Below are 15,675 nucleotides of genomic sequence, written 5' to 3'. Positions count from 1 at the left end.
GCAGTGGCAATCACTTTTCATCGGGTGAGCCTCCTGCTCGTTTGCAGAGCTCGTTTGCTCATAGTGTACATGAAATAGGCATGATGACAGTATTAAAGAATTAAAAAATAAATGATTTTAGAGAAGAAACTATTTTAAAAGGATTCTAAAAAATAATCTCATTTTAATATACATATTGAGATAAATAAGATTTTTAATAAAACAAAAGTACAAAATTCTGTAATCGGTCATTTTATTTGAAACACCAATCAGAGCGAATGACGTCACGCATCAGTATCTATAACCCTTTCTCTTGAACAGTTGTTGTGTTTACGCGTTTCAAAATTAATTTTGCATCATTTAATTAGTTGAGTCGTTGGTTATTCGGGGTTTTGTGAAGAAAATAAAATATCCAACAACCGTCAATGATGGAACGAGGTTTTGTTAAGGCAAATTCCTCTAATTTGCCCAGGATTGATTTGTTGAAGTTAGGAGAATTTCTTTTTTTTTTTATATGCGCCGGGATGGCGAATGACTCTACTCCACCTGATGGTAAGTGGTAGTAGAGTCCAAACGCGACGACGGCCAGTACAGTCGGAAAGAATGTTCTGTACTAGCCGTCCCCGCCTTGCCGGCCCGCAAGATGCCTCTTCACGCCTCGTTTGAAGGAACCCGGGTTGTAAGAGGAGGGGAACACGTGAGCTAGTAAGGAATTCCATTTTTTGGTAGTGCGACAAAGAAAGGAGTTGCTAAATTTCATCAAATAAAGACTTTTGTTCATATGAATTTCAAAATGTGAAAACTTCCTTGTAAGTACATTTTTATTTATCTTTAGTGTTATCATAGGTTTTTTTCTGTTAGCTATATAGTACTACTCACAGATGAAGAGCCCTTACATTGTTTACCAGTAAGAATTTTTAAGACAATATTTCATTTAGCTCCACTAGTACTGAATTTGTGAATTTACCTATTTACGAATACTTATTTCTATAAATCTAAATGTATCATAAATATATAATAAATCTTTATGAATCTCTGCCTCTATATATTTGCGTTAAGCCACTTATTTCTCACAATTTTCTTGTTTAGAATATATACAAACAGAGGGACCGCATACCACTTGTAAAATTTGGAATTGATTTTTAACCTCAGGAAATACACAATACTTTCTGATTTTCTTCGTTGAGTATAGACACAATACAAAGTTTACTGTGGCGTGACGTCACGTGCAGGCGCCATGACACATGCGGGTGTTTTCGAGCGAAATTCAAAATAGGTAAATGAAATTGCAATTATTTGCGTAAACAGTTAATTTATTACTAAAATAAAATGATTTTCAGTAATACTAGACGTGTGCCAACATTATAGAAGGTTATTTCAAAATCAGTCATCATGCCTATTAGAACAATAAAAAACGAAATGCCTTTTCATTCGTCATTATAAGCAAGTACAATTAATGAGCATATTATGTTAGTTCATCAAAAAGAAAATAATTAACAGTACGTAACAAGATTCGTATGTAAAATATGTAAAATTGTACATATCCACGTTCTGATAAAGCGAAATTATCTAAGAGCTGTGATCAAGGCACTCTAATAGATGTAAATAGCTATTTCTTTTGATTTAAACATTATACGGTAAATTTTTTATGTGCATATTCATTTGTTTTAGGGATACGCATTTTTTACATATATATGACATGAAAGTATAATATTAAATATTGACATATTTGATATTTTCTGGTGGTAGGGCTTTGTGCAAGCTCGTCTGGGTAGGTACCACCCACTCACAGATATTCTACCGCAAAACAACAATACTTGATATTGTTGTGTTCCGGTTTGAAGGGTGAGTGAGCCAGTGTAATTACAGGCACAAGGGACATAAAATCTTAGTTCCCAAGGTTGGTGGCGCCTTGGCTATATAAGCGATGGTTGACATTTCTTACAATGCCAATGTCTAAGGGCGTTTGGTGACTACTTACTATCAGGTGGCCCATATGCTCGTCCGCCTTCCTATTCTATACAATAATCTATATATATATATATACTATTTCACTGAACATGAAAAAACGTATTCAACAAGAATAGTGAGTAAGTGAATATCAACATAAACAAGGAGTACCTACACTGATAAATACAAAGTAGTCCTCAATCATAGAGTTATATAAATCAAGTGTCTTCTTAATTACAGGTGTTGCAAAATAACTATACAAATAGAGTTCACATCTTAAATATCAATATTAATAATATGTTCATAACTTAAGTTGAGGTCATAAGAATTTATGGTATACGAAGATAAATTAATTTTAAACGAGTTACAAAACAAAATATAAACAATTCTACAAAAATTATAATTAGAAATAAAATAAAAATATTAGTAACAAATAAAGTGTGATATTAGAAATTATTCTGAAATTAGTTCTTGGAATAAAACGATAATTTTGTTATCTAAAACAGATCAAAATGGAATTAAATTTACATGACAAGCGTGAATGTCATGATCTTGTTAAATATAAATAGTAATAAATATATAAATTCGCTTTTAGACAGCCAAAATGTATTAAGCTTTTCAGTATAAGCTCTCTACTATTTATAATGTTTTCTTAATGATTCATGAGTATTTGTAAAAGTCTATTTGAATAAAAAATATTTTGATTTGATTTTATTACAACATAATTATTTAAAAAAGAAATTGTCGTTGAGCCGGTTGGCGTGGTTGGTGGATGCTTGCCTTTCACGCCGAAGGTTGTGGGTTCGATTCCCACCCAGGACGGATATTTGTGTGCATGAACGTGTCTGTTTGTCCTGAGTCTGGGTGTAATTATCTATATGTATGTATTTACAAAAGAAAAATAGTATATCAGTTGTCTGGTTTCCATAGTACAAGCTCTGTACATCATCAGATGGCCGTGTGTGAAAAATGTCCAAAAAAAATAAAAATTGTGCGAAACCCTCAAAAGTACATAACAAGCTTTACATAAATTTCTGACGAATTATTCAGTGTAGACGGTTCATATATAAGAATTAACGAATTTAAATTACTGTTTAATCTTATGTAATTGTAGATTACAATTAGTTAGAGCATTTGAATTCATTAAAAATTATATTTACCAGTTCCTGTAACATTATATACCTTATATACATATGTATCATGGTTAAAGGTTACCGAATATCTGAAGATGTTGTACAGTAACAGTCTGTCAATATCCAACTGCTGGGCTAAGGCCTCCTCTCTCTTTTGGGGAGTAGGTTTGGAGCTTATTCAACCACGCTGCTCCAATGCGGGTTGGTAGAATACACATGTGGCAGAATTTCAATGAAATTAGACACATGCAGGTTTCCTCGCGATGTTTTCCTTTACTGTCAAGCACGAGATGAATTATAATCACAAATTAAGCACATGAAAATTCAGTGGTGCTTGCCCGGGCTTGAACCCACGATCATCGGTTAAGATTCACGCGTTCTAACCTCTAGGCCATCTCGTCTATTTATATATATGGAAAATGTTGACACTTTAATAATTTATTTATTTAAAGCTTAGCAGTGCTAATTAATACAATAAAATTGTTGTAAACATAAACGTTAAGTCACTTTTAAAGACAAGAAGTAAGTGATGGTTAATATTTCATACAGTGCCAATATCTACGGGCGATGGTGACCACTTACCATCTGGTGGCCCTTTTGCCAATCTGCCTAAATATTTTAAATAAAAAAGACATGTTGCAAATTAATTAAGTCAATATAGGAGAGCTGCCTAGCAATGTAAAACCTTTTATTTATTTTCCTATTATTATTTTTCGCTGATATTTACATTTCCCATGAAAGGGGGATATGTAGGGCTCGACGGCGCCTCTATTCACCTAGGGTGGTATTTCAATTGAGAAAAAGGCTGCCTTCTCAGTTTCTTTGCCGGTTCTTATCAGTGTAATCAACATTCCGTAATCAGTATTCCTACTTGAATAAAGTATATTTTGATTTTATTAACTACTAGCTTCCGGTGTTCACCCAATAATTGTTTAATAGTTAAGACGTGAAAGCTTAACAAAGTCACTTCCGTAGTTATAAAATTAGTTTCCCCTCCCGATTTCAACGGAGTCCTAAGCCGAGGTCCGGCCTCACAGGAGGCACCCTTAGGACGCCCGTCTCTCTTGAGCCCTGTGTGGCTCCCAACATCCGGCTGAGTTAATCTCGCCCATCCCGCCCGGTGACGCTGTAGAGGCCAATAAGGCCAATAGTATTACTCACTTCGAAAAAAAAAAAAAAAAAAAATTAGTAAGGATAAATCAACATGAAAATCAGCTTACTACTGTTTTATAGACTCGTTTTGTTTCTTTCATGGTTTTTCAGAATAAACTCGTAATGCCACTAATTTTATGAATTAGGAACGTTTATTATTGTTCTGGCTGGGGATTGGAAAATCTCAATAGCATCATACAAAAGAGGTCACTTGCGTAACTTCATGATTGTAAAAATGGTAGAGTTTTCATCCGAGTAACCAAATAACAGTAGCATACGAAATTAGTCACGATCAGATTAGAAGATACGTTCATAACAGATAAGTAAACGATTGATTGTTTTGGAGCAAAGCGAAAATATTTGCGTTATGAATTTAAAAAAAGAAGGTGTAATGCTGGCAGTTAGTGGAATTATTATTTTTCTTTTTTATTTTCATTTGGGTAGTGATAACGGATTACGAACAAGGGGTGTTTGCCCGCATACCTATGTTTTAAAACAATTTAGTTCGCTAGAATGTTGGATGAGAAACCGTTAGGAAGGTACGCCAGCCCATGCGGGATGGGGTCCCCCGTCCTAGTAAAAGTGATCTCATCTCCTGCGAGGAGTCAGGAGATGAAATGAGTGCACTAGTGCGTACGGTAATGCGAGTTTCGGCCCGGCTGTCATCCTACTATATTTCGTAGAAAAAACCCTCACTTATAGAAATGATGTAATGTGATCTGCTTAAACTGTTCCCATTTTTAGGTTATTTTTTTAAAGTTTCGGTATAAAGTGAAATATTATTTAAACACAAAAACCAGACATAGACAATTTATTCATAAATACAAATTTTAACCAAAAAAAAAAACAAATATATAAAAAACATAATTAAAGTCATAAAACAATAACCACTAAATTACCATATTTTTATTTGTCGAGTACATAACGCGATACAGCACCTGGTTATATGCTTAAGGTAAGATTGGAAGCGATTTGTTGTATAACAGTCAATGTTTACAGAATAGTACTCATGCACAAGTTGTAGTCTTGTTCAAGCAAATTGTTGATGACGTTACGTTATGGTGAAAGCTACTGTCGAGTTCTTTGTGTCTCTATAACTTTGTTAAAGATGAATGACGATAGCTAGTATCGTCATTTTGATTGAAAATTCAAGCCGAATCGAACCACAGAACAAATAATTTATTCATAGTATTGGATACGGAAGCTACATGGATCTTAAATAAAGCTCCCGTTTTGTGTAAGTTAAGATTGATCGCTTGAGTTTAATTTTATTGGTTTTTTATGCCTTAAAACTGGCTAATATAATGGTTACAAGAAAAATACGAGTTTGTAGATAATAGATGCTAATCATCGCGCCCTTGCTAGTCGAAAATAAAATATAAATAATAATAATATCGAAAATAAATAAATATTGCTGCGGATCGAACTAAATAATAAAAATATGTTTCCGCCCGGGATCGAACCGGGGGCCTTCTGCGTGTTAGGCAGATGTGATAACCGCTACACCACGGAAACGTTGTTGTTTATGTTGAATTAGTGTAACATATAATTTTTCGGACAAGTACAATTACATTATTTCTTCGTGTCTCTAATTATATTCTTATCTAGTATACCTACGTAATATCTAATAAACACCGTTACACTTATAATCATTATTACATAATATTTTATATTTAATAAGCATTTAAGCAATTTTTATCTCCTTAAAATGCTATATCTAATAGACGACCTAGGTAAGCAAATACTTAAATATTTGAAATTTCTCTATATATATTAAAACATTAGGCTTATAAAGAAAATTGGGTTTATCTTATTGAAAGGCTTTACTTTTATATCGTCATTTTAATTAAAAATGCCATATATTATATTAAAGCTATATTAAATTGCAACTATATTAAATCTCATAACATTAATTCTGAACATGGAATACTGCATATATGTATATTAATAGATTTTATTTTCGACAAAATAATAGACAATAGTAGAAATCTTATTCATAATTCAGGGTTTAGGAATAAATACGCAAACGAGATCATGAAATGATTTAATTTCAATACATTTTAATACAAGAGTAATATGCAAGCTCATTAATAATAAAAAGTCTCAAAGTTTTCAACGTTACAAATAATTTCAAAGTTATTTTCTTGCAGAAATATGAAATGTCACTACATTTTTTTTTTAATTAATAAAATAAGATTGTGACCATTATATTTTTTCTACATAGTGACTGTTATCCGTGCCAAAACATTAAAACATCCAAAATGTTTAATTTGTGGACAATTAAAATAGTAATTTGTAGTTTTAACATAGAAAGTGATTTGTAAAATACATTTCAGGTTTGTCTTTGGAAAAATTGTTTCACTTGTTTTACAGAAATTGTAATTTTTTTTTTTAAATAAAATATATCAAAATATCATGCTTATAGTTGTTGACATTATATAACTTTCTAAGTATATTATTTATTGATCTGACATAGACACTTGACTTATGAAATTAATTATATATTTTAATATTAAGCCGTCATTATATTTATATTTAAAAAAAAAGAAAAAATTGAATCGTCTAGTGGCTAGATGTAAGGCCCAGAGGTTTTGGGTACAAATCCCAGGTTGGGCCAATAAAAAATTATTGGGTTTTTCTGTCGAAAATTCTCAATAGCAGCCCGGAGTCTGGAAGTGTGTACACTCCCGCGCCTCGGAAAGCACGTTAAGCCGTTGGTTTTTTGCCTGAGCTCTTTCCAGTCATGTTGGATTGCTGTCTCATTGGATTATAGGAGTTAGGGAATAGAGAGTGGACCTGACTTTGCACACACACTTGTGCACTATGATATGTCCTGTGTTATTCGCTAATCTCTCTTGAGATTGACCGCTGTGTCCGAAATTGATCTGGAGGACCTTATTTATATTCTTTAGGATTTGCATATAGATTGTTGGAAAGTCATTATTATGTACAATTTTTTTTAAATAAATATTATGCATTCTTATACAATGTATTGCATTTAGGATTCACTTCTATAAATAATATTTATACTTATCTCATTCTTACACTGTATAAAAAAAGCTTTACATTTTTTGGAATGACAAATGAGCAAAAACATTAAACAACACTAAAAAAATATAGCAGCAAAAGTATAATACTTTTATGAAGTATTTGCTAAATTATATAAATTAAAAAAATTATAAAATGACTCCTTAAATATTTATATTTTTTGAAAATATTTATTTTTATAATTGGAACCTAGAATACATGCAATATATAATCTGTGCAGTATCCATTCCAATTGTATTTTGTTTCTTAAAGAAAAATAAGCAAATCTCGATTAATTAATTGTCATAAACTATCTTATTCATGATTTACCCTAGTTAATGCAACATAACTATGCTTAGTGTTCATGTCATAGTATCCCACAGGACCTGCATCACAATCTGCACAGCTTAAATATTTGTAATTATCCACAGTGTGTGTAAACCCTATGTTTTCGAAAGTATACATATTTTCAACATGGTAGAATTCGTTTACTTTTTCACTCTGAATTCCTGCATCTTTTCTTGTGTCTTGCTGCATTAGAGGTAGATCTTTCTGCAATTGAAAATGTAACGAATTAATTTCTTAATACATACAATTAAAAACTTTAAGTTTTTGTAATAACAGAAAAATTAACCAAGCCAATCAGATTATGATTTCTTAATGTTAAGATTGCTGTTGTTTTAATTTTTTTTAGTTTTATTCAATATTATTTTTAGAAATGTAAATATTAGTGACTTTAACCTAACTTTTAATTCCCACACAAAAAACTCTTTGACAATAGTTTTACAATACTATTTACCTCTAGTTTCATATATTTCCCAGAATTTTTGTCCAATATTTTGGAACCGCAAAATTTACATTTAACATTTAGCTTATTTGTTCCATTTTCGACATACTGATTTGAATCTTCAGTCGCATTATTGTCCATATTATCTGGGTTCGACATGATACAATATTAATTAAAAATGAATAACACACACTAAAATCAATAGAAAGTTAGTTTTATATTCATTTATGTAAAATGTTATGACCGGCAGCACAGAGCTGAAAAATGAAATTTTTCATACGAAGTAGCATTCACGAAGTTTTTTTATAGTTTATGTTAATAGTCTATTTTATACAAAAGTATATCTTTATTTCTTACTGACAACATATATTTTATGTGAATATGAAATGTTTTTTCTTATTTAATATTTTTTTGATGTATATTTTTGTTAAAAGATTATTTCTAACGACATTCGTAAACAAGTTTACACATGATAATAAATGTGGACAGGAAACGTAGACAGCGAAACAAATAGACCAAGAGGCCGTGAAAGCGCGATTGAAACAGAGATAATTTGTCAATGTGTGCATATAATGTTGCCATAGTTACTGCATTCCCTGTTTTGGGAGATAAATAATTTTCAGGTTTTAATTAAAACAAAATAATTTTACTTTTTAATATTTAATATACATTTTTTTAATTAAATTATTTTTTTGTTTACCAACTACACCTAAAAACTGTTGCATTGTTTGTTTTTGTTTCCGTTATCAATAGTACTTCAGCATCTTTTTATGGTACTTGATTAGCATTCTCCTTAGATGTTGAAATCTAAAACACTCAATTAAATTATTAATAAAGAATGGGTGCCACATATATTTCTATGTCAACCTCTTGACTCAGAATCTAATAATATGATATATTCATGAAGAGTGTTAAATAATATTGTCGTAAATTATAAATAGGAGAACAAATAAATTTAAATAACATATTTACATATAAAGAAGCGCTAGGTTATAATTGGACTCCGTTTTTATTTGTTTACATTGTCGACGAGTCCATATTTTTTATCGAAAATCGGGAATTTTTTTTTAGCTGACGCTGGCAGCACTAGCATGATAAATAATTATAGGTTATGAATGATAAAAACTGGAAAATCCTATTATCTTCAGGATTTTAATGCAATATAAGGTTCTGTCATGCTATGGCATAAATAAACATCACTGAGAAACTTTAATTAGGGACAAAATAGTCGTACTTACGCGTGAAAACACACGCCGGCAATTTTCTTCTTGATATCGCTTTAACATGAAATAATACGACAATGCACCATTGTATAACCTTCGATATTATATAAGGATTGTTTCTCGGCCTTTTCACTGAATTAGAATCGTTTTCTAACATAAAAATAAGCGAAAATTGAACAAAAAACACAATGAACACACCATCTGTCAAGTTTGTTTCGCTACTTAAGTAGCGAAACAAACACCAAAACTACGCGAGACGCGAATCTTTTGTCCCTTCTCGCGTGTTACGCGAGAAGGGACAAAAGATTTGATAATTCTATCTCTGTCTAAACCATTTTTAACGTAATTTTCGTTCTCTTTCTTGTGTAAGTGAGAAGGAAATCGTCATTGCGTCTATTAGTTTCTCTGTCTACGATAGGAAAGGAAAACTAAAATTCTCCTACAGATAAAATATATTTTTTTAAAGTTTTTTTTATGTAGAGTAACTTTATGGGCTAAATATATTATAATACATTTGCACAATTTCTGATTTCCAATTATATAAACACTAAAACACTTTTGTATATTATTGCTAGATACGATCAAGGTTTATAATATTCATAGTTTTTTTTCAATAACAGTGGTAACACTTACAAAATTTGTCAATTTGAACTTTGTCAAAAGTGTGAACCGAGATTGTAAATTTTATCAACCTTCAAGTCATCGATTATCGACTAAAATACAATAGGATTTTGCAAATATTAAATATGAGTTCCGGTTTTATATCAGAGTCTGAAATATTGGAAGCCAGGCGGCGACGTCAGGAAGAATGGGAGAAAGTACGGACTGAAGATCAACCGAAAGGTAATAGAAATATTTCACGGGCCAAGTGTGTTTTTTTACCATATTTTCAAACGGTAATATTCTAATAATAAAAATCTAAATATTTTTCACAACAGATCTTAGTAACTGCACAAATATATGATTGTAAGTTTGTTTGTTTAAGCAGTTTTTTGCACACATATAACATGTTATATGTGTGCAAAACAATAATATACTCAAACACATAAAAAGAGTAATTATTAACAAAGAGGGTCTTATGATAAAATAAGATGTCCCAGTCAACAGGTATGGTTGGGATTATTTTTAAGTAATAAGTTCTGACCTTCTAGGTGGGATGTGCTGTGTAAGTAATTTCTTTGGATTTCTGATGATTAGAATTAGCTACATAAGCATTTAACATAATAGTGTAAAAGAGAATAAGTTTTTGAGAATGTAAAATTTCCCATTCTTTTGTAAAGGAAAACTTTAAAAAAATCATAGCAAAAATTCTATATTCAAATTTTAAGTAAACCTTTCCTGGTTCCTAAACCTAATACATCTTCCGATGATAAACACTATCAAGAAAAACCAGTAAAGAACATACTAGTTGCACTTTTTCATCAATCTATATTATCCTACATCACATTTTGTTATTAAATAATGTACTTAGAAGTAAATAATTTTATATTTAAACATTAAGTTATCACAATATCAACGGATTGCGGGTTTGAATTTTGGGAACCAAAAATACATTAAATTAAAATTTTCCATTGATAACTCCTAAATGGTGTAAGACTAAGTCAGATTGTAATATATAATGTTAGATGTGATACGAATTATTATTAGATATTACTGGAGAGTATCTGTCAATTTTTATATTAATAATTACTAATCTATATTTTTAATCTGGCATCAAGAACATTGGCAGATACTCTTTATGGCGGGAAACTGATAGACTTTAAATTTTCTTTACGAGCATTGCGGATTCCATGTTGAGATCTAGTTTTTATAGTAGAATAGAAACCACATTATATTATTTTGCAATAGTTCTATCAAGTGTCATTAAAGGAAAAATAACATTTGCCTAGAAATATTGTATTATTATTATGTAATAAGTATTAAATATATTATGATAAAATTAGAGAACAATTTGTTTTCCAATAAACAGAAGCTCCAGAGGAGGCATATGACAACCGGCCACTGTTTCAGCGGCTAGAGGAACAGAGATTGAAGAAAGAAGCGGAATTCGAGGAGGCACATAAACTTAGTAAGTACAGTAACAGCTTGTTAATGTCCCACTGCTGGGCTATAGCCCCCTCTCCCTTTTGCCTTTGCGAGTAAAATTACACAATCAGAACTGTATATAAAATTTTCTTTTCTTTTAAATCAAAATTATATGTTCTTAGCAAGCTTTTTTAAAATTGATTTTTCAGAGAATATGATCAGAGGTCTGGATGACGACGAAGTTGGTTTCCTTGACCTTGTGGAGCGTACTAAAGCAGAAGTTGCTCAACAGATAAGCATTGAAGAGAAGAAGGAGATGCAAGAATTCAGGTTGGTCTTATAAGTTTAAAAAGTTAAATCACACATATTACTTAATATAATGTTATATAGATGATAAAAAGCATATATATTAGTATTAGTTGATTTCCTTAAAGTAAAAGCATGTAAATATCCATAATATATAACTGCTGGGCTAAGGTCTCATCTCTGCTTAAGGAGAATGTTAGGATCTTATTCCACCACACTGCTACAATTTGTATTGGTGGAAACAAATGTGGCAGATTTTTAGCTGACACACATTCATGTTTCCTCACCATGTTTACCCTGCCGAGCACAATATGATTTAAGAATATGAACTGAGCACTTGAAAATTCGGTGCTATTTGGCCGTGTTTGAACATAAAATATTCTGTTAAGACTCAGGTTGTCTAACCACTAGGCCGTCTCAGCTAATTTTCTATGATTTTCTAGTTGGTTCTTCTATACTCAAAACATCTTACATTACTTACAGGGAAAGAGTCTCGAATTTGGCAGAAAGTGAGGAATTGACTCGCTTGAGAGCACAACTAGCCCCCGCTCGAAGCACACAGACCACCGCTCAAGCACAGAAGAATAAATTACAAGGGGTAATTATAATTTCATCTGAGAATAGCTAACTTCATAAGAAATATGGGTATAAACACAAGTGCACTCTTTATACCCTTGTAAAGTCCAAGGGGACCGCAATTCGACATGACCGGAGAGGATTCAGCAAAGAGATCAATGGTGTTATGAGCTTTTCGAGGCATATATAAACTGCCAACTCCAATACCAATAAATCCAACAGTAATATAACTATATACTTAACTTGTAGTGAAGCATGGGATTATTTAATTTCTTATTTATTAAATTTCATTCTTATACTTTTTATTTCACAGGTTGTAGTAAGGAAGCGAAAAGCGAGTGACATGGACGGTGATAAAGAGAAGGGGTCACCGCCACCTAAAAACGGAGTTGTTCACCATAATAACAGGTTTGTTCTGATGAACTCGTTCTCAGTAGTAGGGCTCTGTGTAGCCCAACAGATGTGGGGTACCCACATGTGTGATCGACCGTGATATTTGTCCGAATGATGTCATGGAAGGCATATATTTTATGTAAACAATACATATACAGTGTAGTATAGTATAGTAACAGCCTGTAAATGTCCCACTGCTGGGCTAAGGCCTCTCCCTATTTGAGGAGAAGGTTTGGAGCTTATTCCACCACGCTGCTCCAATGCGGGTTGGTGGAATACACTTGTTGCAGAATTTCGATGAAATTAGACACATGCAGGTTTCCTCACGATGTTTTCCTTCACCGAAAAGCACGAGATGAATTATAAACAGAAATTAAGCACATGAAAATTCAGAGGTGCTTGCCCGGGTTTGAACCCACGTTCATCGGTTAAGATTCACGCGTTCTTACCACTGGGCCATCTCGACTTCTTCATATACAGTAAATAGCTTCAAAAATCTCTAAATCTCAACTCAAAAAAAAAATCTCACCAATATTGTAATGTTTCAGTGCTGATCAGAATGGTCTCTCATCACCGGGTGAGACGTTGGGAGCTCTACGGTGTGTCGGTGTTTTGCCCGGACTCGGTCACTACGATACAGACACATCGAGTGACACAGACTCCAGTGATAATGATTCTGTAAATATGCTTTTTAATTATTTTATTATGAGTGCGGATTATTGTCAATTCAAACTCAGGCAAGTGACATTTAATTTGTGTATATATTTCCATCGCCTGCGGGAGAAAAACATTTTGAGGAAATATCAGTATTTGTCCAAAATAAAAATTACCACAAAGCATATCTAACTGCCTTTGTGGTTGAAATGAGAGGAGGCCTTAGTCCAGCGGTGCAACTGTAAGAGACTTAATTTTACTGTTCCTTTTTGTTATATTTATTTATTATCTTCATTGTAAAAGTGATTCTAAGTATAACTATTTATAGATTTATATATAGATCTCGAGACACACATACGTAAGCCTCATCTATACTAATGTTATAAATGCGAAAATAGCTCTGTCTCTCTGTTACGCTTCACGGCGAAACCACTGAACCGATTTTGATAGAATTTCGTATACATAGTACTTGCTACAGCAAGCTTGAACCCCAGGGAAGGACAAAGGCTTCAGACAGGCTAAAGACATTCTTATATATTATTCTTATTATACAGCCAAATATGAGGACAAAATATTGTTTCATGTTTCTTAAGGCTTAAATTAATTAAGTCCAATTAATTATTACAGACTGACAAGTGCTGTTTGAAAAGGGATCTCCTCGGTCGCAGGCCGGAGCAGGCGGGTGAAGGGAAACGGAAGGAGGAGGAGAAGAGTTAAATTTAATTTTGAACTTAATTCTTTGTGTAGTAAGGTTGAAATTGCATTAAATAGATTTAATAACGCCCATTGGCTATTTTTGATCGGAAAATATTATGTAATAAGGCTAGTATTTCAACAACAATATAAATACTGGAATTTGTTATTCATTAATCTATATATAATAAATGATATGATGAAATAAATATTTCAATCTATGTGTATAATTATATATAACTACTATTGAGATAATAAATTTAATTCCGCACTCGCGATTTAAATGATATTATATTTTCGAAGACTGCCTCGTTGGTTTAGTGGCTTGATGTAATGCCGCAGACCCAGAGTTCCTGTGTTCAATTCTCAGGTCGGGCCAGTAAAAAGTGATTGGGTTTTTCTGTCAGAAAATTCTCAGTAGCAGCCCGGAGTCTGGAAGTTGGAAGTGTGTACACTCCCGTGCCTCGGAAAGCACGTAAAGCCGTTGGTACTGCGCCTGAACTCTTTCCGGTCGTGTCGGATTGCCGACCCATCGGATTATGAGAGTTAGGGAATAGAGAGTGCACCTGTGTTTGCGCACACACTTGTGCACTATAATATCTCCTGCGCAGTTGGCTAATCACTCTTGAGATTGGCCGCCGTGGCCGAAATCGGTCTGGAGGAGATTATTTCCGAAGAATTATATCGTATGGTCCTCTAAGCTCAGTTTTTCTCCCACTACCTCAAACTCTTTTTACACTGGCCTCTCCTTATGATAAAGTTTCAGCTTATTTTATTCTATACAGTCCCCAAACTAAACTTTGCTAAAACTAACATGCGGTTGCTATGTTCATGATAGAATTGTCAACGAGATGTAATTCAGAAGCATCCCAATAAAAACGTTTCGTAAGTTAAGGCAAGCTTGCCTGTCTTTACGGTCAATTTCGGACCAGGCAGGCTTTCACGGACTAAAAGCGACGCTTCTAACTTGTCTCAGGTTCTGCTATACAACACCAATGTTTTTTCACAATGCAGAAATCGTTGGTATGTAAAGTACAGAAACGGCGTTAACCACACGTAACTTAATAAACGACAAGTTATACATGTACATTAACGATTCGTTAAATATCAACCGAACATAAACAGGCACAAGGGACATAAAATCTTAGTTCCCAAGGTTGGTGGCGCATTGGCTATGTAAGCGATGGTTAACATTTCTTACAATGCCAATGTCTAAGGGCGTTTGGTGACCACTTACTATCAGGTGGCCCATATGCTCGTCCGCCTTCCTATTCTATAAAAAAAAAAGATTTCCCAAACATTAGAAAGAGATGGAATTATTTCTGTCCTGTTCTTAATCCGAAGGACGAAAAACATAGATAATGTAAGAGATTTTGGACAGAATAACGGTGCTGCTAATAAAAGTACTGTGTTAAAGCTATGTACTTAATATTTCACATAAAATATGGCAATACGATTCCGCTCTGTTTAAAATAGCATATAACTCACCTATTTACTAAATGTATATGTATGACTTTATCCTTGTTCCGCTACCATAGATAATATAATTTATAATTAGGTAACTCTTACTCCATTCTGATCACATATTTTCATACAATTACAATAGTATCGTCGTTTTAATATTTATGATTCTAAAATTAATCTGGTTGTCATTGCCGATCGTTGGTCTAGTAGCTAGCTTATAAAGCTGTACATCCCGAGGTCTTGCGTTCAAACTCTGACCATTAAAAAGTTAGTGAGTTTTTCCGTCGAGAAATCCTCAATAGCAGCTTGGAGT

The 15,675-nt window shown here is 32.8% G+C and overlaps 2 protein-coding genes and 1 non-coding gene across 3 annotated transcripts; 1 reads left to right on the top strand and 2 right to left on the bottom strand.

Annotated features, from left to right (window-relative positions):
- Positions 1-5,656: 5,656 nt before the first annotated feature.
- Positions 5,657-5,729, bottom strand: Trnav-aac (transfer RNA valine (anticodon AAC)). The gene has a single exon. It is a non-coding gene; the product is annotated as a tRNA-Val (tRNA).
- A 560-nt stretch (positions 5,730-6,289) lies between these two features.
- LOC126777282 (guanine nucleotide exchange factor MSS4 homolog) lies at positions 6,290-8,286 on the bottom strand. The gene is made up of 2 exons (XM_050500292.1): positions 8,041-8,286; positions 6,290-7,793 (listed from the first exon to the last, which is right to left on the bottom strand). The coding sequence occupies exons 1-2, from the start codon at positions 8,185-8,187 to the stop codon at positions 7,557-7,559; spliced, it is 384 nt and encodes a 127-aa protein (XP_050356249.1). The 5' UTR covers positions 8,188-8,286; the 3' UTR covers positions 6,290-7,556.
- Positions 8,287-9,896: 1,610 nt separating this feature from the next.
- On the top strand, positions 9,897-14,115 carry LOC126777263 (PSME3-interacting protein). The gene is made up of 7 exons (XM_050500268.1): positions 9,897-10,094; positions 11,221-11,319; positions 11,486-11,606; positions 12,066-12,180; positions 12,472-12,566; positions 13,100-13,229; positions 13,833-14,115. Exons 1-7 carry the CDS (start codon positions 9,998-10,000, stop codon positions 13,920-13,922), a joined length of 747 nt encoding a protein of 248 aa, XP_050356225.1. The 5' UTR covers positions 9,897-9,997; the 3' UTR covers positions 13,923-14,115.
- The last annotated feature ends 1,560 nt before the right edge of the window (positions 14,116-15,675 follow it).

The sequence above is a fragment of the Nymphalis io genome, chromosome 22, assembly GCF_905147045.1.
Source record: "Nymphalis io chromosome 22, ilAglIoxx1.1, whole genome shotgun sequence".
In the NCBI taxonomy this organism is placed as follows: Eukaryota; Metazoa; Arthropoda; class Insecta; order Lepidoptera; family Nymphalidae; genus Nymphalis; species Nymphalis io.
This window is presented reverse-complemented; position numbering and strand designations above follow the sequence as displayed.